Source organism: Hetaerina americana, unplaced genomic scaffold, assembly GCF_022747635.1.
Source record: "Hetaerina americana unplaced genomic scaffold, ioHetAmer1.1.p SCAF_6, whole genome shotgun sequence".
NCBI classification, from domain to species: Eukaryota; Metazoa; Arthropoda; class Insecta; order Odonata; family Calopterygidae; genus Hetaerina; species Hetaerina americana.
The window spans coordinates 11,114,830-11,139,810 of NW_027287205.1; the positions used below are offsets into that span (position 1 = coordinate 11,114,830).

Genomic DNA, 24,981 nt, shown 5'->3' on the forward strand with positions numbered 1-24,981 from the left:
GGGAAAATGATATTGTGTTACCATTTTTATAAAAGATATTATGAAAAAATTATTTCGCGGTTCATGCCTATCCATAAATTTTGTGTAAACATCTTTTAATTTTGGAACTGTTAAAAAAATCATAAAGATTTTATATAAAAGCTTAAAATAATACAAAACTTCTCATAAACCATATGTTTAACCTCTGATAAAGTGATAATTTCCATAAAGGTGATTGAACTTCTGTATAATATTGCAACTCTTGATAGTTTGAGCCGTATCACAACCAAGAATGAAAACTAGGAACCGAGCCAGCCCCAGAGCTGAGAGAAATGTAACTGACCCATCACAAATCTCAGATATCGTACATAATCTGAAGTTCTGAACTCTGGATAAAATTTTCAGATGCTGAATTTCCTGGTTACATGCATACGGTATATAATATTTACAATTCTGCATGGATTTCCCTACAAAAGTTCCCAATTCAACCTAAGGGTAATATAAGAGGGTCATCCGGAAAGTAGTACCCGTTCGTGCCGCATGAAGTGCTGACGACGCGAGTAGCCGCTGGACGAGGTCAGATAGCTTCAGTGGCTTGTCTGCCTTCTCTGAGCCAAGTTGCGTGACGCTAGCATTGCCTGTGTTGTTTCTGTGATTGTTTACAATGTTTAAAAAAATTGAGAACGCCGCCAGTTGTGAAGTGAGGGCAGTGATTAAATTCCTCAATGCAAGAAACGTTCGCCCATGTGATATTCATCGCCAATTAAAGGAGGTGTATGGAGACAATGTAATGGACGAGTCGTCTGTTCGGCGGTGGTGTCGCAACTTCAACATGGGGAGGGGGAACACACACGACGATGAGCGTTCGGGGAGACCATCTGTCATTACAGACCAACTGGTGAGCTCAGTTGACGAATTCGTGAGGAACGATCGGCGCGTCACAATTGATGACATCTGTGAGCATTTTCCCAATGTTTCTCGAACAATTGTTCATGAAATTGTTAAACACCATCTGCATTATGCAAAAATTTGTGCAAGATGGGTCCCTCGCGTATCTCAATGAGCTGGCGGCGAAGGACTATGCAGCAGGAATACAGAAACTTGTCACACGTTATGACAAATGCCTTAATTTGCTTGGAGATTATGTTGAGAAGTAGTTTAAAGTATCCTCTTTCAAATAAAATTTTTTATGTTTGTTAATATTTACTTTTGTGTCTTTATTTCACGAACGGGTACTACTTTCCGGATGACCCTCGTATATTATATCAGAAGGTATACCTTCTGCAAAATGATTCCCAAAATGTTTTTTTTGATTACATTTAACTCCTTTTCTCTTAGGAAAGTGACAGTGATGATGATATGGATGAGAAAGGTATAAAAAAGAGGAACAGCAAATCGCGTTCATCACCTGGCACATACCAAGGGAAGAGCAAACCTAGGGAGGATACCCCACTGAAGAAGAAACTGATGGCTCTACACAAGACTTTGATCGATTACGTGGTATTAAGTTATCATCTTATTTTTCCTTTATCTGATTTACTATAATCCAAAAGAGCAATTAATCAATATTGAAAAATATGAATTACTAAGAGTTTAGCCAATTATTTTTCCAATAATATTTCCTCATTCACCTGTGTTGTGGCATGTAGATTTATTTAATTAGGTGAACATTAATTTATATGATGCATTTTGTGCAATGAAATCTAAAAAGGTTTGAAATTTGGCTTATGGATTTCTTTCAATTTCAGCATATATCTTTATTTGTTGGTTTGGTGGGATTCCGTGTCTCTGAAAATTTATGTCAATGCATGAATAGGGTAGAGATGTGTATTTTTAAGTGAAATTTGAGTATATGCTGTCAAGAAAGTCACTACTTATCAGTTGCATCCATTTTCATAGTGCAGTCAAAGTATTTATGAGATAATTATCAGCATACCATACAAGTGTATACATCACACACACTTTTTAAGTGGTATCACTGCCAAAAAAAAAAGAATGTGCATCTTATGCAAATGCAATGCCCTTACCTCTCTGCCCTTCTCAGGAGTCCCTGTGCTGTATGAGTTAACCCCTCTTCTATCACAGACACAGAGGCACTGCATGAGATCAGAGAGGGGAGTGGCTTATTGGCTTACCACCATTTCAAATTCATCAGGCATTTGCTAGTGCTATATAATACCCTGTCACTAAAGTATAGTTTGTTTCATATTTGATGTTTTTAGCAGCTATGTTATTTCACTCGTAATTGTAAGTTTCATTTATAATTGTTAAAATTAATTAGTGCCACAAGTACAAGAATTTCATGGAAAGAGCAGAACTAACAGAAATCAGATAAGCTAAAAATATAAGTATGTATAATAAGTTTATAGGTTGAAAAATGTGTATCTGCTCTCATTGTGACATTTTCTTCCTGCACGTTTTCATTTGAGAATCACTCAGATTATAAAATGCAGAATTTCATCTTTGTGTGCATAAATACATTAATCTCAACTAGCTACTCAGTAATATTCAATAGAATATTTCTTTTAATGATTTGTGATTGCTGTTTATAAAATGCAAGTATGCAATCATCCCTTGAACCCAAAATACCTATGAATTGAGTTCAACTGTGATTTTCTCATTATACTTTTATAATAAATATAATTGTATAATTTTTAGCGTGAAGATAGTAGGCAGCCCATCCTCATGTTTATGGAAAAGCCATCCAAAAAACTGTATCCTGATTACTATCAAGTCATTGCTGAACCTATTGACATGTTAATGATTGAAGCGAGAATAAAAAGTGATACCTATGGCTCAATTGAAGAGATAACGGAAGACTTTAAGGTAATTTTTATTCTTAATTATTATTCCTTTTGTGAATTTGCAGAACTATGAGTAAAGACAAAATGTTAGTGAATTTTATTGTCTCAAACCATTCAGTAATTTTTTTATGTGAATTCATTTCCTTTGGATATTATATTATGTGGGTATTCTTTTCTCTACTTTTCATGTGCCATTTATTTTGTGGAATCTGTATTTCAGTTAATGTTCAATAACTGCCGTCAGTACAATGAAGAAGGGTCAATGATTTATGAAGATGCAAATAAATTGGAGTCAGTACTCATGGAGAAAGTTCGGGAGTTTGGTCCTACTCAAGAAGTTAATGCCAAAAGGATCATCAAAGTCTATGGATACCAGAAGTATATAATTACTGGTGTACAGATTGTGAGCATTCGTACATTTACAATTATACTTATTCATGTTGTGATTGTTTTTCAGACCGAAAGTGAAGAAAAATGTCAATGTACTAGCCCAGAAGTTGAGAACTTTGTATGATACAATAAGAGACCATAAGGATCCAAAGGGAAGACAACTTTCACTTATATTTCTTAAGTTACCATCTAAAAATGTAAGTATGTACTGACTTTGTGTTGCATTATTCAATGGATAAATATATGAAGGCATGAATAACTTAATCCTTTCTCTCAATTTCAGGAATATCCTGATTACTATGAAGTCATAAAGCGTCCAATAGATTTGGAGAAAATTGCCCAGAAACTTAAAACTAATCAGTATGAAAGTTTGGATGACATGGTCTCTGACTTTGTTCTGATGTTTGACAATGCTTGTAAATACAATGAACCTGATTCGCAAATTTATAAGGTAAAGACTAGTTTAATTACCATTAAATCATATCTCAAAAAGGCTTTTATATTACAGAAAATGGTAATACAACTAATGCCAAAAGTGCCAAGGCTTAAGGAAAAAAAATTCATTTGCAATGAAATCTTGTGAAACCCTTCTTAAATTACTTGGATTAAAGCCTTACCTTGTTTATACATGTTTTACCTTTGTATGTTTATTAGAGAATATTATTATCCACGAATAGTGAATCCTGGTAATAACAAATATATGACCCGGCAGAATCTGGACGTTCATTTGTCATACCTTGCAACAGCATTGTACAGTAGGTGCCATTTCCACTTTGGGATTGCACTTAGTAATCATCTACCCAAAGATATAGAAGATGCAGTGACTAATAGTACATTAAAAACTAAGTTAAAATTATCTTACAGACAAACAATTATTACAGTACAAAAGAATTTTTTTAATAGTAACAAAAAAGCTTATCAGCTTTTCATATTATTCATATTTGTATGCCAATACATGCTTTCAGACTTGTCCGATATATTTTAATTTGTGAAAAATAATAGGACTTTAAAAGATAATGGATAATATGATATCATCCTGTATTATGATAATGGTACTATACTCAAAGGACCATTGTATATTTCATACATTGTATTTGCATCTACATGCATCCGTATATTTCACTAATCTTATTCTTCGTATAAATGTTTACACAGGATCAATTTATAGTATAATTATTGATGAAAATTCTAAATTGTGTCCTATTTCCATGGAATACTGTTATCACAATAGCAATTGAAATGTAATGAAATAATTGACTTTGTAATTCCACACACTTAATTTAAAAACACGACCCAGGTTTCGACGTTGAACGTCATCATCAGGTGGTCCTCATAGAAGCACTACAACAAATTTTACACAATAACAATGTTTCACCATCTTCTGAATTTTTTTATATCGAGGGACAATATGGATAGCAATAAAACATGAACCTCTTCATTCATTAGCTTTGCATGCCTGTTGATATTGTCATTTGTGACTGCTGGTATTGGTGAATTATGGCATCTTCATATTGATGTGTGATTTTCATTTCAGGATGCTTTAATGCTTCAGCGTGTTGCCTTACAAACAAAGTTGCAGCTTAGGGAGGATGAAGAGGCCGTGACTGATGTTGGTGCTGCAGTTCAAGAGCTCTTGACTTCTCTTTTCACGTCTGCTTACAATCATCAAGATGAAGAAGGTCGCTGTTTCTCTGATTCTATGGCAGAACTTCCAGAGCATGATGAAACTGAGGGCAAAAAGTAAGCTGACCAGGAGGGGTTGAGGGGGAATTGGAAAAAAAACAGCCAACTCTTAACAGTTCAGCAGTCTCGATCTCTGTGCTTTTTTTAGGAAAGGGAATGAAGATTTCTCTGAAGTACAATATTGTCACTAAGGTCATGTCAATCTATTATCAATTATGGTTGCCCCTAGCTATTCTAAATTAAGTTTCATTATATAAATTCTCTTGCCTTGAGAGAAATAGTAACATGTCATTTGGGAGTTCTCCTCCAATCTGTTCTCTGGTAATAATTTGATTGATATATTTTGTTTTACATTATTCAAATTCCATTTTCTAGTTGTAATTATTTTGTTTCATTTCTCAGGACCCGAGCTCTATCCTTGGACCTGATTAAGAGGAGGCTGGATCGAGGCTTGTACAGGAGGCTTGATGTTTTCCAGGAGGACATGTTTGCTTGTCTGGAGAGAGCCAGAAAGCTTTCTCGCACTGATTCCCAAGTATTTGAAGATTCAATTGAGTTGCAGTCATTTTTCATTAGGCAAAGGTTAGTAATTAATGTCAGTTAAATAAAACATTTATAAGCATTTTTGGATACTATACCAAGATGGTTTCAACATATTTTGTTAAAATGGTAGGCCCTTAAAATCAATAAATACATGTTTCAGTTTATGTGTTACTTGTAGAAATATTTCCATTCCCATCAGTTTTATGATTTACAGTTCATGTATCAACCTTAATGTTTATGTGTTGATGGGATGATGAAAAGTTAAAATTGAGGATTGAACTTTTTTGTCATAAAATCTTATTTTGATATTTTCCAAATTAAAAAACTCAGGGATATGGCAAACATGATTATAATTACAGTCAGTATATTGGCACAAACAAACAATCAATACAAATAAATAATAGTTCTCAATTTGTACAATTATCCATTCAATTCAAAAAGAAATAATTTTAAAGGAAAGATCAACTGAAATTCATCCTGTCTTTTTCCCCCATCGGCAGTGCGCAAGTATATGTTGATAGTTTGCAAATCATTAGAAAGCATTGTTTTACTTCCTCATTGTTATGCAACTAAACTGCCAGGATGTGTCTGATTTAAAGTGACTGACTGGTTTAAGTTTCTTAGACTCGAGTCAACAGCAGCATAATCTGGAAAAGCCTCCAATGAGTACATCCAGTTGTCCCTTGGAATTAAATCTTTTTGATTGTGTTCGTATTCAAATTGTGCATGTTTTTTAAATTTCCTTTCATGTTCATTGTGTTCATCATTTATGTCTTGATATGTTTCTAGCTTCTTATTTTCCATCAACCGGCTGTTACTGTCCATCATTTTAAGATTGAAATAAATATTTAAAAATTCCAAAGAAACTGCGGGAGATGCCGCAACAGTAACTTTTAACGGAGTCATCCGCTAATGTGCATTTCAATGCAACAATTTCAGAGTGTAAAAATCATTCGCCTTGACTGGGATTCGAACCCAGATCCCTCAATATCCGGTTCGAATCCCAGTCAAGGCAAATGATTTTTACACTCTGAAATTGTTGCATTTAAATATTAAAAGTCAAAACTATGCTAACCTAATATTTTTGCAGCTTTGACATAGTTTTGAAAGAAAATGGAGAAGCTGTTTCTGTTGAAAAAAGCAAAGTTTTAAATAGTCCACCTAAATGTGGTGGTAGATGACACTCAACTTAAATTTGGGACATCCCATTGCAAGCATGATTGGCTTATGCTTGCTTTGCTCATACCTACTTTTTTTGTTGAAAGTGTTTCCAATTGGAGTAGAATACCCTTGGCAGAGAGGAAGAGAAAAAATTGTCTGGCAGATTGAATGATGGTCAAGTTGTTCATATTGAACCTATTCCTCCTTCCCTAGGGATGAGTTATGTCGTGGTGGTGACCTCCTCCACTCTCCAGCTCTCAATTATACTCAAGACCACTTGGCAATGGCTGTAGAGGCTATAAAACAGGAAAAACTGCTTCAAGAAACCCCAGAAGATGAGGTTGAGAATCGAAATCCAGAGGAATCTATGAAGGTAACTTGTCTTTAAACTGTACACGAAATGCAGAAAAATTATATTTCATACTCTTGATTTGCTAGTTGATTTCTGTTTATGAAATCATCCAATTTATCTGTCAATAAATATTTTTAGTTTTCTTTATGTTTTTCTTTTTAAAGTGAATATTGTGCAGCTATATTCAAATGTTGAATTTAACAAAAGGCCATTTTATTTAGTGTCATAAGACATTTGGTTTTAATGATTTAATAAACTCTTTGTCTGAATCTATTTGGTTAAATGTCTTAATTTTGGTTATTTTGAATATAATAAAACAATGCTTGTTGGTTAATTCATGGAAAGACAAATGAAGTGTACCTTGGTAGGTAGTTTGTTTAGGAGATTTGGTTTAAGTTCAATTAGAATTTTAATTGTTATTTCCTCACTATATTTTTCGTATGACTATGTAATTTGTAATCACAGTCAAAGAAAAATAACAACTATAAATTTTAAGCCATGAGAGTTGTGGTATTAAAGTAAATGAGATATGAAAAAAAAACATCAAATAAGCTTTTGGTGTATCCATGTAGCCAGCTAACATAATGAAAACATTAAGATTGAGGATATCTGGCTACTTTGCAGAATTCCAACCGCTGAAGGGGTTCGGAATTATCTGTGCAGTAATTGTGAAATTATGAAAATCTGCTCAAGTTGGTCAATAAAATAAGCTGAACTGACAAATTAAACTGAATTAATGCAAGCAAAGGCAACTGTGGATTATGAGCAGTAGTTGTTGCATTAAAGCAATAGACCGGTTTAGTAGTTGTGTGACTTACTTCAGTTTAAGTGTCAGGGTAAGCCATTAATAATGCAAGGCCTAAGGTCAATACTCTGTAGAATATAATTCTAATCAAAAAGTTATGCACTTAGTAGTTTTCATCGCAGTGACTGCACTAGTTGTCATAAATTCATTTATTTCTGTTGAAAATGCAAATCTTCAGTTTTTCTGCCAGAAATTACCTTGTGAAACTGCACAAAAGCTCATTAATATATAGGTGCTAGGTGCAAGAGATTTTGGCTCTCCATAGTATAGGCTGCCACTTCCTTTTTATAAAGCAAACCCCTATGAAAAGGAAGTTATGTTGTCACACGCTTATTTAATAATTTCTCTTTGTTTGTGTAAAAAATGTACATGAATGCTTTCTATTGAAATCACACCTGTAACATTTAATAGGTAATTTACCTCAAAGTTCAATGGCAAATGCTGGAGAAATTCACTTTAATTGGGTCTTATTCTTGCAGAGTGCATTTGTTTAACTTTTACTTTCAATGTTCTTCTTGAATACTTATTATATATACAGATTCAAGTTTTCACTCAGTATTCACAACGAAATTGCTATCTCATTGAATCAATTTTTTTGTATGATTTGGTTGTGAATGGTAAATTAAAAATTTAGATTTTTTGCGTAGAAATAAGTGAGAATGTTTAGTATTAGAATTAGATGGAAGTAATTGTATCAGGAAGTGAGATCCATAATTATTAGAAGTCCCTACCCAAAAAGGTGGTCAGTCAAAATCGTTTTTCAAAACAGTTTGTGTGCTAGTATTCATTTTTTGTCAAATTGAAATTCTGAAAGTAATTTTTGCACCGCAAAAAGATTATGAATTCCCCATTTTAAATTAAATTTGAACTGCTTGTGTTTTCAGGAAGCATCTGTCACCCCAGGAGAATCACTGAGTTTCAATCAACAGCTGTATAGGATTGGAGATTTTGTTTATGCAGAACCAAAGGAACGTGGGATGGAATCTCATATCATTCATATTGAGCGTTTATGGACAAATCAAGAAGGTCACCAAATGCTCTATGGAAACTTTTTCTATCGACCTAATGAGACTTATCATGTCACCACTAGAAAGTTTATGGAAAAGGTTTGTACACTTGTGTTAAAATGAATTGCCATTTGATTAGCCCTAACATAAACTTTCAACCTTGTGTTGGAGGTGTTTTCCCTTCGGTTTTCTGAAGAGGGCCACTTGGTGGCCGAAACACGTGTGTTCGACGCATATCCTCATTTGCGCTCTAATCCTGTGTCCAAATTCTCTCAGAAGCTGGGCCCTTTTGAGTGTGTGAGTGTGTGTTTCTTGAGTGCTTGTGTGTGTGATTGGTCTATGCCAGTCACAAAGTGTGTGCTTAAGAATATCCTGGAATCTTTAAAGGGGTTTTCTCTACAGCCTCGTGAAGGATTCCAGTCAGGATAGTGTGCGTGTGACTCGGTGTGGTCCCTGATGCAGATTAATTTCCCGTAAACCACCTCAGAGGGCATTCTAGTCGAGAGGTTGTGGTTGGTCCCTGACATGGTTCCCGTTAAACCAACACAACAATTGGTCTGACGAGAGTTGCGACTAATTATTACGGCCATTGGAGTTTCTTCCCCCCTCTTATTTTAGCCCTAACATAAACCTTTGTTGGCATTTTGAGGTTTGACGGTTTTTATACGGAATATTTCACCACACCAGTGGGGATCAGCTTCTTCTTGTGTATGTTTTGCATGAAAGAAAATGCCTAATTTGCTAATAATGCAGTTATTTACTGATTGAGTTTTTACATTTTGAATGTACCTACATGTGTTTTTCATGAAGGCCTCTTAAGTCTATATTATCTCCATCCAAATTATACAATTTGCCATTAATGTGATGTGGTATTAATATGGAAAGCAGGCAAAGTCATTTTGTTAGCACTTGGTGATTGTGAACATATTCATTCCAATTTTTGACTTCAACATTTCATATGATCAGATAACTATGACTATTCGCAATCAAATTCTGGTATCAAAATAGAGGGCAAAGTTCTTTGTAAATTTATAGATGTTTCTTTTTTCAGTAAATGTTTTATGTATATAGTTTATTGGGTGCAATCACATAGGGGCATTAAATGAGCTACAAATTCATTTTGTCACTGTAATAGGTAAATTAAACTGTTGTGTTTTGTATTTTCAGGAAGTGTTCAAGAGTGATGCCCACATAGCATTGCCACTCAGTCAAGTCATCGGTCTTTGCTGTGTCATGAGCGTGAAAGATTACTTCAGGTCAAAGCCAGAAGGGTTTAGTGACAAAGATATTTATGTCTGCGAATCTCGTTATTCAACAAAAGCAAGATCATTTAAGAAGATTAAGGTATATATTAATTACGCCATAATATGACCACATTCCATTTTCAAACTATACAGGTAAATTTTAATCTAAATTGTTTTTTGTTTCAGAATTGGCCATTTTGTGTGCCTGAGCATGTGAATTTGATGCCTCGTGATGAAATGATAGAACCAAAGAGAGTTATGTCTGTATTTCGGGAGCGAGTAGAAAAGCACAAAGAAGAAATTGCAGAGTTGGAAGAAGGTGAAAAACTTCTAGAGAAAATGAAACCGGTAGGTTAAAAAGAAAATGGTGTCTTCAGAGGCTACACTTAATCAGGAAGCACGTAGCTCATCCCCTCTTATGCCAAGTAAAAACATCAATTTGCCTTATTTGATTTTAGCACAAATTTTCTTACCAAAATTTTAATGTGGATTATTTTGCAGTCATTTCTTAATTTTGTGGTGACAGTATTTTATCATGGATTTCAATGTTTGTTCTCTTCTTCTTTATTTTGTTCAATAAAATGGGGTCATTGCAAATAATTAGACTTAACTTATATGAGACAGAAATACCATTAGTCATAATCACTTATTCATTAAATGGAAATGTCTGATTAAATTTTTTGAATCGTCTTCCAAAAACTAGTTGAAAGCAATGGTATTTCATTTTTGGCAATAGGACTCTGTGAGAAAATAATAATAAAGAGCTGTTTTATAAGTCAAAGTTTATTGGATGGTTAAGTATGTATACAAGGTTAAAGTCATTTCACCTTATAATGTACTTGAAGTGTATACTCCTAGCATAGGAAGCAGCTTCGGTCGTGTATGTGTGAGTGTATTTGCATAAGTGGTGCCTTCAGTTGTCATTGTAGGTCAGTTTGAGACAAAAACCTCTTATGAAATATCATCATTTTGCTGGCCTTTTCTCTTCAGAGATAGATCTGAGCTTTTAATGTTCAAAGTACTGAAAGAAAAGCCAAGTATGTTGATGAAGGGTATTTTGGAATCCATTTTTAGATTAAAATTGAATCAAAATACATTTTTCAATGTATCCCCATTGTTGAAAATGTCAATTATTATGCATTACAGAATGTTGAAGTTTTCAACCCTCTTGGAGTGGAAGGGAATACATACTATGAGCAGTACAATGTTTCCTGTGGGACAATAAAAACGGGAGACTGTGTATATGTCAGAGCTGACACTGGAAGACAGCTGATTGCTCAAATCGATTCCATCTGGATCACAAAAGAGTGAGTTTTGCTTCAAAAATTTTAATATAGCCATGAAATTATTTCTGTTGGGTTTCATATCTTTATTTGCACGTAACATTTGTAAATTAAAACAATCAAATGAGGTGTATTAAACCTGGATATTTTGATCTCATTTAATTTGAGATATTGTGTAATCCAAAGCTTCAAGTAGTCTCAACCAAAAACATAGGACTTTGTATGCCTTTTCATATCATCATTATTTCATTCATTCATCATTTTGCCGGCCCCGGTGGCGGCGGGGTAACGTCCTCGTCTGCCATTCCAAGGGTCGCGGGTTTGATTCCCGCCTGGGTGAGTTTCGCTCCATCTAGGGTTTGGGTGTTTGTAAATGTGACCATTGTTATCGTTGTTAATAGTTCGATGTAAAGGCCAAAATGTGCTGTTTTCGGACTTATACTGAATGAATAAATATGAATGAATATTCCTAAGATTGGTTTAATGCAGCCCTTCATTCTGTTATGTTCAGTGTTAATTCCCTCACCCATGGATAGCTTTTCTATTTTACGTCCTTTTAAATTTGTCATTTGTTATTTCTTTGTGTTCCTTGCAGGAGCTTCCCTTCAATTTTCTCTTCTATTATGTTTGTAATTGTCCGTTCTTCTCTAGTGTTGCTTGAAAAGAGTGTTTGACCATGCCGTTTTGTTCTCATTATGGAATTGTACTGGTCTTTCTCCTGCTGTGTTTCATTTTTCATATCCGCTCCCTCCTGCTGCTTCCCTCACAAACCTCTCTGGTCACAGTGTTTTAGTCTCCTATCAATCATTGTTAAAGGTCTGTTTTACTGCTCCTGGAGCCTCTTCCAGTTGTTCTTATACTATTTCAACAAAGCTAGATATTGGCATGTATGCTTGCATTAGCAGAATAATCATAAAATACAAATTTTTGAAAGCTGAAAAAGTTTTAACACCTCTAAGAATTGAACAGGAAGGCACAGTGCAAGGACTTGGAAGGTTTGGAGAGGAAGGGTGTAATTGATGCACAGCACAGTAAGGTTAACACACTGTCAGGAAGTAAGAGGTGGAAATCATTGCACACAATCAAAGATAAGTTAAGAAAAATATTAAATGTTCCAAGAGATAGGAGGAATGTATAGAATTATATGGGAAAAACATTAGGCCAGCAAGGTTAGACATAGAAACAGAGTATGGCGTAGATGATGATAGCTTAGGTTCATGCTTACTTGAAAGCTGATAGTAAGGGTATTAAGGGAATTTAAATCAAACAGGGCCATGGGGATAGACAGCATTTCTATAAAGCTACTTTAAGGTTCAGGAAATTGTAGGAGAAATAGTTTTTACGGAAGTGATATGGACCAAAATAGTCGCAGTAGTAGGGACATAAGATGGAGAATTTCACTAGGTAAAGAAGCTTTCTGGAGGGGAGAATTAATGAGCTGGACGTTGAGTAAGGATGTTAAGAAAAGGCTTGTCAAAACTTTTATATGGAGTATGGTTATGCATGCATGGAAATATGGTCATTGAAGCAGGATCATAGGCATAGATTGGAGGCTTTTGAAATGTGTGTTGGAGAAGGTTAAAGGGACTGAAAGAAAAACAAATAAGGCAGTGCTGGGGGAGGAATCCAAAGGAGGCAGGAAAGATGGATTGAGATCATTTTGATTGGCAATGGGATGATGGAGACTGATCAAGGGAGAATGTAAGGCAAGCAAGGAAGGAGCGAGAATAGAATAAGGATGGTGAGTTGAATAAAAGGAGGAAGAAAGTATGTGTAGTGGAAGAGGGGAATGCTGGATGACAGGCTATGTTTTATTAAGAGAGACAAGGGAATTGTTGCTGTACCATTTGGCAGTCCATGCAAAAACATACCTTAGCCCAAACGTTACCTTTAATAATAACTTATATTCTAGCATTGGAAGGCCAGTGTTGTGATAAACTATAGGATGCCAGAGGGGTATAGTTAGCACCTGCTTCTTATGGAAGCATTAGATTTTGTATTATGTGTTTTGTTTGCATGGAGTATTACTGTCCTTATAATAATAGGACAAATCAATTTGCTGGTGTATTATAGTAAAAATACTGTGCAAATATTTCATAAATTTACTCTGCATGGTTTTAAAAGCAGAGATACATTAATAACTTCCTTAATGTACCAAAAATATTGGATCAATTAGGAAGCCACTCTGCATTAACAGTCATTAATTTATGTCAGGAGGGGGAAAGCGAGGTAGATTGAGAGAAATTGATTATCGTTGCTATAACTTGTTTTATTAATACCGTCATCGTGTGTCTAAACTTTTGCAGGGGTAGTTTTATTTTGAAATAAGAGGACAATAAGAACAAGATTTATTCAGTCCTTGCTTACTCTTCAGCTTTATCTGATCTCTTATGAAAATATAAGAAACTAAAGAAAATTCATTCAGCAGGTCCAAGGGTCAGATGGCATTCCTCTGGCACTAGAGGTAAAAATAAAATTTTGGGGAGCAGCATAACATTAATTAATGGATCAAATAGATTCATTATGAAGAAATATGAAAAGTTATGCAATGAACTGCTATGTAATCGAAAATTACTTCATCACAGTGAATCTGAAAATGGAAATGAATCAGAATGGGCCTCATTAGGCTTCTGTTTAATGTCTTGTTTAAGTCCTGAGCCTCTTCTTCATCTCTTACGTCACCCTGCCGCTTCTTCATCAGAGAGGAGGAGGTGGATGTCATCCGTTGAGGGCTGGGAAATGATGAATTCATGGTATCCTCCTCAATCCTCTCTTAATTGATGTTGCTATGTGTGATTTGCAATAGGGGGACAGAAGAGAGAGGAAGGGGAAGAAAGTTTGAAAGGAAAAGGAAGGATGCCTAAGATTCCAGATACTACTAGCTGTGTGGTATCAGTTTTTTGATGACACGACATTAGTGCAATGTCAACCCCCTTTAACTTGCCATTGATATCAAAGGCCATGTAAATATCAGTTTTCAAAATGTTGACAATGTTGGGATCAACATCAATGTTTACATGTTGCATTGACTCTTTTTAATCTTGCTGCATGTTAAATCAGCATATTAAACATCACAGAAGAACTTACAGGGTCTGTACAAAAAGTATGGGGGCTGGTTTGAAAAATCAAAATTTATTGCAGTTATCATTACAATTACTTAATAACGTTCAAAATACATTCCTCCTGCATTGATACACTTAGTTTGGCATATCTGCCACTTGTCAAAAGCCTGCTGGAAGTCGGTTTCCAGAATACTGTTGATAGCCTTTGTCATCACCACTTGAACTGCCTCGATGGAGTCGAACCGATATCCTTTGAGAGCCTTCTTTTGAGCTATCCTTTGAAGTAATAACGTGAAAATCTTCATCTTCTTGGACGTAGTCCAAAATTTTCACCTGCGACAGTTTTTGTTCCTCACTCAAGACTTTTGACACTAGCTTTGCGCACACTTTCCTCATCGCAAGATCCTCTGTTACAATTCTGTTGACAGTTCAGACTGAAAGGCCAGGTTCCTCACTGAGAAGGGCGATGGTTGAATGCCTGTCAGAGTCCAAAACTTTTTTCACTTTGGCCACCTGGGTATCGGTTTGAGCCGTCGTCGGGTGTCCAACACAGTGCTTGTCTTTGACGAGCTCATGGTCTTCCTTAAACATTTTGTGCCACTCAAAAACTCTTGTACGGTTTAAAGGATCATCCCCATAAGCCTGTCTAATGAGTTCAAGGGTCTCCGATGCGGATTTCTTGAGTTTAAGGCAAACCTTCACAGCGTAGTATTGCTTCACGGTGTGCTCCATGCTGGTACGACGACACCACAAACAATCGCACGTCACAAAAATCGACCTCCTGTCTCAACGCATGCCCAGAGGCGACTGAACTAAAGTGCGCCTGAGTGGTGGGGGACCCCTCTACAGAGCCGACCGGTCAGACCCCCATCTACCATTGAGGCTACAGCGAACCAGTCACGATACTTATTTTACGGACCCTGTAATATTGAATAGCGCATATGTTAGAATTAATTCCAACATTATTCCCACTGGGTGAAATATGATGGGGAAGAGTACTCTTAAAAGCTTATTACTTTTCATATTTTTGTAAAATTGCCTTTACTTGCACCATGGTTTTCAGATTTGAGGAGGCATTACTTGTCAATGTGTAATCCCTTGATCTATAGTTGTGATGTAGAAACATGAAAATAATGTGTCCCATATCTTCAAAACATAATGAAGTTTTTTTATTCTTTCTCGTATTTATGAAATGTTTCATAACAAAAATTTACCAATGTCCACGTCAATTTCAACCTCAACAACAGTGTTGATGTCGACATAAATATCAACCTAAATATTAATAGTGACCTTGGAATCAATCTCGCCAATGATATGTAAATGAAATCCTAAGCCAGTGGTGACAGGTCATCTTCAAAGTTGATATTGACATCCACTCGACAATATCTAAGGGTTGCACTAGTACCTGCCCTAACAGGGGGAAGCACAGGGGGCGTATACACATGTGAGAATTTGCACCAGAAGGTGCTAGGGGATTACCTGGGAGTGAGTTGTCTTGGCAGTGGTTTAGCTCAGTCTTTGGGATGACACAAGTGGAGAAGTCTAGTATCAAGCCTGAACCTGGATGCCAGACACTGATGAAGAAGAAACCAGTTTGGCCCTTTGGCTACATCCAGGTTGGCCTACTTCTGGTAACTAGTCACTCAAAGGGGGAAGCTCTCTAGAGGCATCTTTCAAAAACATGATTGCTTTGCTTCGGTCATAGTTGGTGGTGACGAACCACTGATTTTTTTCACTTCCATGGGTGGAGATTACATTAAGGATAGTTTATAATTAATCACATGTTGGATTTTTACCTTGCTGATCGGCTAAAATAATTAGGAAAGCATACAACATATTGTGTGATTTGTTGATATGCATTGAAACATTTATGTTTTTGTAGAGATGAATGAAAAGTAGTGAAAAATTGAGTTTTTCCCGGTATATTTAAGGTTTAATAAAAGAAAAATGTTATAGAATTGAAATAAAATTGACTGCATTCAGCAACAATTTATTTCAACAGCCACGTGAAGTAGGTGTAAATATAAAGATCTCACGTTGAAAAGTTTGAAATACGAATTCACGTAAAGGAAGGTTTCCCAAGTTTACATGTACGTCTCTTCCAGCATCTCAGTTTTCATTTTATTTTCTTTCACCTTTTTCATAGCAATACTAATCAATATTGATGTGTATTACACATCAATATTGATTAGTATTGCTATGAAATGAAATGAAAGCATCAACTTGCAATTTTTTCATTCTATGCCTGAGGTGGTATTTTAATTAATTTAAAAAGACCAATCCCAATGGAAAACCTAAGCATAATATTTTGTGACTTTAAGATTGCAGGACCGGCAGATTACTAGTCCAATGATATTTTTTTTAAATAATAACACACAGGTTTAATTTAGGAGTAAAAAATAATTATGATGAACCAGTGCACGTTATATAAGCATAAAACCTACATTTGTGAACTAAATCCGGGTAAATACACAATAAAACTCAGCTCGTCATCTCTGTAAGGCAGTGAGACTTCACGTGAGGTCTGAGTTTCAGGTAGTAAATTTGAGGTTATGATTGCATCGTTTTGCATGGAAGGCTGCCCAAACATTAAAACAATTGCTAAACTTCGGATAATTAAATTCGAGGTCTCACTATATTTGTATATGCCCCTATCAAAAATTTTAAATAAAATTTATAACAGAGAAATATGCTCAAGGTCTGTTCAAAAGAAAATAAGACCGTTTGAATAAATATTTGATTTTATTAGTTACCCTATAGTCATGCTTATTGCCTTCAAAATATAGCCCTTGGCTGACAATACAAGGCTCCCAATGTTTATTCCAGGTTGTGAATGCCACACAAAATGCCTCTTGAAGGACAGCCTTTAAGTATGCAATATAATTTTGTGCGATGTCTTCAATAGTTTCAAACGGCATCCTTTCAAGGTGGATTTCAACTTAGGAAAATAGGAAAAATACAGCAAGTAGTGGCAGAAATAGTGTAGCAAGATCCGGAGAGTAGGGTGGCTGGGGGATCACCGGCATGCTGTTTTTGGCCCAAATCTTGGTAACAATCAATGATATGTGCAATGTGGTGCATTACCGGGATGAAAGCAACAAGACTTATTTTCCACATTTGTGCTCTCTTCCAATACATGGCATATGTTAACCTTCTCTTTACCTCTTTATAGTACTGCCTATTCATTGTTTGTCCTTGGGGGACATATTCATAATGAATAATACCACCACAATCGCAGAAACGTTCATGGTCGCATTTGATCGCAACATCCGAGATTTTTTGGATCATGGGGAAGGGAAGACTGGGCCTTGGTTTTTTTATCGTAGCCATAAGCCCAGGTTTCATCGCCTGTGATGATTGTTTTTAAGAAGTGTTAGTTGTTGTTTAAACAAAGGAGCAGTTCCTGGCTCATGTCAAGACATATTTGCCTCAGTTCATCCGTTAACACACTCGGCACAAATTTGGGCACGGCAGACTTCATGCCTGATATTTCTGTCAAAATGGTGAAACACTATCCAAAACTAATGTAAACTTCATTAGCAATCTCCGTGACAGTTGACCTATGGTTTGCACGTACTAAATCATTCACACTGTTGACATGGGTATCGTTTGTTGACGTCAATGATCGTCCACTTTTTGGTTCTTCATCGGTCAACATTTGTTCAGACTGGAAGCGTTTGTACCAACGAAAAACTGCCCGACTCATAGTTTCATTGCAAAATACCTTTTGAATCATTGCATAAGTTTCAGTTGCACTCTTCCCGAGGTTAAAGCAGCATTCAATGCATACATGCTGCTTCTCTAACACCTTCATTCTCACTGACGCAAGAGTTTATTCACCAAGCACCCACAAGCTTATACTAGAATCGCTGTTTTGCGGAGAATAGTCGAGATAGGACCATGAGCAAGGTGGCATTTTACTTCTCACAGATGTCGCTGTAATGCAACATCTTAGTGATTGTGATTAGTCAAGCAGTTCATGTGTAGAAAGGCCAGTCTCATCTTTTGTACAGACATTGTATGCCAGGTGAACTAATGTCCAATGACAAGCATTCTGCTTTCTGTACCCAATGTGTATGCAGTTTTGATAGGTTTATATATGTGTGTCAACCAGCCTTGAGTATTAGCTCAATTTGGCATGAATAAGATAAACTCAATTGAGATAAACTTTATCTCAACCTTTTTTAGAATTGTGAAACCCACATCCAAAAAAATCCCCCTGCCAATACAATCTGTCATGATTTTTTAAATTGTGACTTAAGAGCTGATTCTTAACTCAAGCCAGTTTGCTAGTTCTACAATACATAGTGCTGAAATCATTATAATATTGCCATGTAGCTGCAGATATGTACAAAAAGTGGGAGGATCTAGTATAATTTCTGGGTAAGAGGATATTTGTTGTAGTTTAAAATAGATTTCATGGTAAACCACCCATTTTTATGGCATTAATATTTTAAGTGTTTCATGTTCCTGATAAGAAAACCCAGATATTAAGTAAATTTATTCTAAACCTAAATACAAAATTGCATGTATTTAAAGTAGTATTTTTAATAAATTTCGTACCAATTCTGGTGGTAATCCATGCCATTTAATGTGCAGCTCAATGGAATAAATCTCTTACTGTCTAGACCTGTGAAGTTCACTTTGAGGAGTTTTTAAGAACTTAAATTCTGTCAAGTTATCTAGACAATGCAAAATTGTTCTTATGCCATCTATTGTTGTTTCTTATCTAACAATAACTGTTGAATTACCCCAAGTCTCACCCTTAACTATACATGACTGTTTAATCACCAAGTTCTTGTATTTACTTGATTGTAGTTAACGATTCTACATCTAGAAGTCATTCCATCATCTTAGTTTTTTTGGTATCCTGCAAGCCACCAATAGGTTATGTGGCAGGGTGAATACAGACAAGACTAATTTTGATCCAAAATACTTTTTTCCCTTTTCGGGAAATAAATTACTTGGTTCTTACACATTTTAGAATGCATGACCCAGGTTTAGACTTACAAAGTAATCAACAGGTACAATGGACAAAGTATTTTCTTTTCGTAGGTGAATCGCTTCCACAAAGTGATGCCTCAAGCTATTCTATTTTCTCCCTAGCTTGGTTGGGCAATGTAATTCTGATCCTTTATCGTTCAGGGGAAAAATGACATCTTAAATCTATCTGTTTTACCCTTAAATTCTCTAGTTTTATAGACATGATCTGTCCTACTGTAGCACAATGGGGCTATTAACATTGCATTTTTGACATAATTGCTTAAGAGCCATCCTTCCAATTCATGTAAGAAATTTTATCTGCAATTTAACTTCGCTCCTTGAGTGATTACAAGCCTAGCTCCTCTATGCTGATGCCGGGATCCAATTTAGCTATCAACCCAACTTCATAAGGATCACATATATTGGCTATATACTGTAAATGAGGCTATTAAAACATGTTAACTCCCATGTTACATCAGCGTAGCCCAGATTCCATTAATTGCCTTACATTTTGAATATTTAACTAAATGTTAAAAATATTGCATGTGCGGTGTACATTTAATATTGCCTTTTTCCTTAGCTCGTATGTGTCGAAGATACCCGCTTCTTTTTCTTTTTTTCCGAAACCCAAATATTAATGCAATTCTGAGTATTGCCATTTACCAGGTAGCTTCAGAAAACTTAAAGGCACATTATTTGCCTTGTAATAATCTACGAGTCGTGGGTCATTTCTGTTCATCGAGACGGACGTCAAAATAAATCAATCCCGCCCATTTAATGCTTAATGTGATGTCAATTTTTTTATTTATTTTTGGTCGCCGCAGTACTGTATTTAAGGGTTGCGGCATTGTTTTGCATATGCGCGATAAGTTCATAGAGTATTGATTTTTCACGAGTTAAGAACATTTCTTTTTATTTTTTTCGGGCATTAATGAGTCGCACCCATGGCCTTAAAAAATTCACTCCTCAAAAACTGACAATACTACTCTGCTAAAATGGTATGAATAATAACATGATTGCAAGAATCATGACGTCAAACGTTCTAATGCGTTGACTTTCTCATATTAATCATTTTGGTTAAATTTGTGGACTTTAGAAGGTCATTTTATCTACGAGTGTTCGCTGATGTCGAAAGAGCAACGACCTCCTGGTATTGATACCAAGTACGTATGAGAATGCTGCCCTGTTTCATTCAATTTTATTTGCACATAATTGATTTTTCAGGCGTCATACAAAACATGATGGGGATATATCAGGCAAATGCACTTTTGACATTCTTCTTTTTGGAAGCCCATTCGGCGAAACTTCATTGTTTCTTCATTTTAATCCAACATCGCAGTAATTAGAAAAGGCAGGCGATTACTTTTCTCATTTTCAGGATTATTTGAAATCGTGGTGACCGAAGATTTTGTGAAATTGTGACCGAGCTCCGAGAGAAACAGATGGAGGGAGAGTCTTAGCTCATGAAATCAATACTGTATTTTCGCCGGGTCTGAAATCAACCTTTCCCGAATCCTCGGTTAATTGCGTAGCATTACGGCAATTCCTGAATCCTCGATCTACTCTATCGGGGAAGCGTGCGACCTACCGGGAGATAGGTGAACCAAGCCCAATACGGAAGCAAACCTTTTAAAAGAGTTAAAGTGTTCGGCATTATTCGAAGATTCCGTCATATTGTTCCCAAATGGATTGGATTTTTAATTTTTTGTTCAATATTACACTTGAAATTTATTTTATGAACTTATATTGGATGATGGACCCGAAGTGACTTTACTGGAATACTCTGCATTCGAAATTTATTTTTACACCCATCAGCTTTAAAACGCCCTATAGTTCCATACAAGACGTTTGAGATTCGTATTGCAGCGGAGAATTAAGGAGGTAGGATTAAAGTCGAACAATAAGGAATGACTTTTCATGGTAAAATTTTGCGTGTGAAAGGATAAAAACTAATCACGTTAACAATTTTTATTTGAAATGGTTTTGGTGGAACAATTCGGAAAAAAGTTTTCAATTCAAAACTGCCATTTTGCGGGGATTATTCCATCATCTAGCAGCGTTAAATAATGTGTATTACTTAAAATTGTTCGATTCAAATTTGCATATATATGTTTCTTAATTTATATTGTAACTTATTATTCGTGTGATTTAGTAACCCTGTTTATAATACTAAAATATTTTTTCTTCAATTGTAGAGGAGCGGGTTACTTCAGAGGTCCATGGTTTGTCACTCCACCTGAAATTCCTCATGCCCCAACGAGACTTTTTTACAAGCAAGAAGTTTTTCTCAGTACAATTGAAGACACCAATCCACTTCTTAGTATAATTGGAAAATGTGCAGTCCTTGAGCATGCTGAATATATATCATGTAAGTAATTACCTTAATTGTTTTTTATGATATGAGCAACTGTGTATAAAGTACCAATGAGTAGAATATTTGGTGTAGTGTGTCTGCTTGGCCTAATGCCCCCAGCGACGGATCCTTGCAGTGCTTTTCGGAGTAGTGTATAGATAGAAAATGGGCATTAGTTTGTTTCATGTCATTCGTCAATGGTGGATTTATAAATACTCTTAGAGTATTATGTAATCGGCCATGTATATCAATTTGTCTCTCCAACTATAGTGAGATTTTCTTTCATTATCAATAATAAAAGACACCATCTTCACCATTGCGTTAAGTTAGCAATTTTATATTTCATTCTAGCATTACCTTACTTACATATGTCCTAATCAATATTATCACTTCCGCTTTTGATGACAAAATAGTTTTTATATGTTCAAGATGTGCAGAATAATAGATACATGAAAGAATTGCCATGCTGAAGGAATTTTTCAAAACGTAATGAGAATTAATGACATACTTATGCAAATTCATAAAGCAATATTTTCTGAGGACTGATTTGAAAGATAGCATTGTAGAGGAAGTGGTTAGGGGAAATTTGAAGAAGAAAAATAATACATAGAGGGTACAAAAATAGAATATTTAGTGAAATGTTAGAAGCTGTAATGGAAGAGAGTATGTTGGGAAACTGGCAAAAGGATAGGAGAGTATTCTCAATTGAGACAGTATGAAGAACTAAAGAAGGAAACAATGCAGGGAAATTAGAAGTTATTTTGGGAAGAAACACTTCAAAGTCAACTATGCTGCATCATATTCTTAGGCTGGCTTTGTCTATTTTTGTTTGGTTATCTACTTACAAAGAGTATTATGCTCTATGTTCTTAAAAGGTTCTCAACTTCTTGCCATACGTGACTTCCCACCCAATGTACATAATACTGCCTTAATTCTACAGTTAGGTACTAATGTCAATCTAAATTAAAATTTTATTAAAATACCTGCTGCAGTTAATTTTCCAGAGGTGTCCATTGATAGTCATCTTGTATTTCGTGAGTGCAAACTTTATCATACCCGATTGTCATGACTTCCAAGTTTAATGATAAATTTTATTCATAAATACCTAAGAATTTTTTGTGAACCTTCATTAATATCCTTCCTTAGGTCGTCCTACGGAAATTCCAGAACAAGATGTATATGTGTCTGAGTCTGTATACGATGAAGCACGAAGACAAGTAAGGAGGCTGACAAGAGAGGGTTTGAAGAAATATGCTCACAGTAATACTGTGACGGAGGATGAAATATACTTTTTCAGGAGACTTATTAATCCACCAAAGGTAAGATTTTTTTGCTGTGCACATATGATACTATATACTATAGATGCATCAGTTTTTCTCATCTAAAATTGTAAACTTTTTCTTGTCTTTTTTACATATTCTTCTATTGTATTTCCCAGTATCTATTCTTTGGCTGTTATTTCAAACTGTCTTGTGTATTTTTTACGTATCATGATCATTGCTGGTTAATTGCTAATTTTATCCTCGTTCCATTTGAATATAAAGTGATGATTTTACCTTCTGGTGGTGGCATTTTTTTGTTAATAAGTGATTATTCCCCTCCCCTCTTTTTTTGACCGTTCTAGTAGCTAGCCAATTCTCTTATAATCAAAATAAATATTACTTAGCATTAAGCTTTGCTTTGCATTTTCCCTTTTCACACATGAATTACTGAAGAAAATATAGTTCATGTAATACAGTAGTGTGGGAATGCCATGCCTTGAAGTTTTATTTATTCTAAATTGAGTATTACAAATGGCTTATTGACAGAGTGTTGGTAAATTCGAGTGCTATCCTCCAAGCTACCGTAGCAGGAAGCATTGAGTTACCAGCCATATAGGGACATTTCCAATTCGGCCATGAAATTTCAAAATCAGTCAGTGGTAGTTTATTTTCAAGATGTTTAATTAGGTGCCCCTATTGTTTTCCATAATTGTGATTGGCTTGTGCATGGACATTTGCTTTCTAAAAGTGCTCATATTTTAGGTTTTCTCATTGTGTAATGATACTTGCTTTTCATTTGTAATAATGTTATATCCCAAGCTAGTGGCACTAAAATTCATGTGGGGTTGGGAAAAGTAAGGAATTATATGCAAGAAAGGAAGTGAGTGGGGGGGATAGATAGATAGATAGTGGTCTTTATTTGGGCGAAATTGAGACCAAATGGTCCCTTCTTCCATTTAACCCATGCATGGGGATCAGGGGAGAGAAGGACAAGTGGGTAATGGAGGTTGCAGTGCCAATAGTTTATATTTATCCTTCTTATTTGTCTTAATATTTACACCAAATATGCGTAAAATGATGTATAGTAATTGAATATAAAGCCCAGAACATAAAACTTATCGTATACTTGGTGAGCTTCAAATTTGGTGGAGATCTGCAAGCTGCACTCACAAGCCATCTCTCATCCATTTCAGGGTTTTGGGACATATCTTCTGAAATTACCCTACTAGTTGAGTGCCACAAGCTTTGATTTTTTCTGAGATCTTTCCTTTTGTATTGTTTAATTCACCAATCAAATCATCCCCTTGAGGAAGTCTCAAATGCTGAGATGTAGTCCAGGTGGAATCATAATTAATGCAACATGATTTTTTACAATCAAATATTTCATTACTGTTCATTTGTCAAAGGCAAAATTCTTTTTGATGTAACTGCACATATTTTGATTGTGTGTCTTACCCCAGTTGAATCTTATTTAGATAAAGTGAGACCCAAGTTATTGGGCTTGCTATACTTTTTACTCTTTATGAAGACCGGAGACCTCTGTCACAACCTAAAGCAATTATTAATTATCTTTATTTAAGTAAAATTGTGCCATTGAATCATTATGCAATCATTAAAGGAGTATGCATGCAAGTGGTTGCTCGCAGGGAACATCAATAATTTTTGCTTGCTTGCCTAAAATATAGAATGAATATATTAACCAAAGGCATAATTTTCTTTCTAAATTTTACGTATGTTTCTATTATAAAAAAATGTCTTTTATGTTTTTTTTATCACTTTACCCCATGTCCATGTGAATATGTTTCCACTTTTTGGTGGTTTCCCTGTTTGAACATGTTCCTGTAAATTCATATGTATGATGTTTTACCATGTAACTGGAGGCAAAGGACCAATTTATGTTGTTATTATTGGTCTACTATCAGTTGAATTCGGTTTTGGATGGGCACAACCTATACAATGGTGCATTGATACATGTCCTTGCATCTCCTAACAAAACACAACCTGACATCCAAACCTGCAATAAGCCCCTCTTTAATTCTTCATTCTTCCTCCTTTTATTCCATGTATCAT

General features: G+C 35.4%; 1 protein-coding gene across 10 annotated transcripts in view; it reads left to right on the top strand.

Annotated features, from left to right (window-relative positions):
• Positions 1 to 24,981, top strand: part of polybromo (protein) — a 76,596-nt gene that overhangs the window by 16,054 nt on the left and 35,561 nt on the right. For 8 of the 10 annotated variants that reach the window (XM_071594321.1, XM_071594314.1, XM_071594323.1 and 5 more), the window contains 14 exons: positions 1,318 to 1,479; positions 2,638 to 2,805; positions 3,004 to 3,161; positions 3,241 to 3,370; positions 3,457 to 3,624; positions 4,708 to 4,913; positions 5,259 to 5,438; positions 6,774 to 6,933; positions 8,602 to 8,823; positions 9,892 to 10,068; positions 10,155 to 10,316; positions 11,115 to 11,275; positions 21,492 to 21,664; positions 22,796 to 22,968. In XM_071594321.1, coding sequence (XP_071450422.1) covers positions 1,318 to 1,479; positions 2,638 to 2,805; positions 3,004 to 3,161; positions 3,241 to 3,370; positions 3,457 to 3,624; positions 4,708 to 4,913; positions 5,259 to 5,438; positions 6,774 to 6,933; positions 8,602 to 8,823; positions 9,892 to 10,068; positions 10,155 to 10,316; positions 11,115 to 11,275; positions 21,492 to 21,664; positions 22,796 to 22,968 — 2,400 coding nt within the window. The remainder of the gene's footprint in view (positions 1 to 1,317; positions 1,480 to 2,637; positions 2,806 to 3,003; positions 3,162 to 3,240; positions 3,371 to 3,456; positions 3,625 to 4,707; positions 4,914 to 5,258; positions 5,439 to 6,773; positions 6,934 to 8,601; positions 8,824 to 9,891; positions 10,069 to 10,154; positions 10,317 to 11,114; positions 11,276 to 21,491; positions 21,665 to 22,795; positions 22,969 to 24,981) is intronic. The other 2 variants (XM_071594315.1, XM_071594324.1) reach the window with 1 other exon arrangement.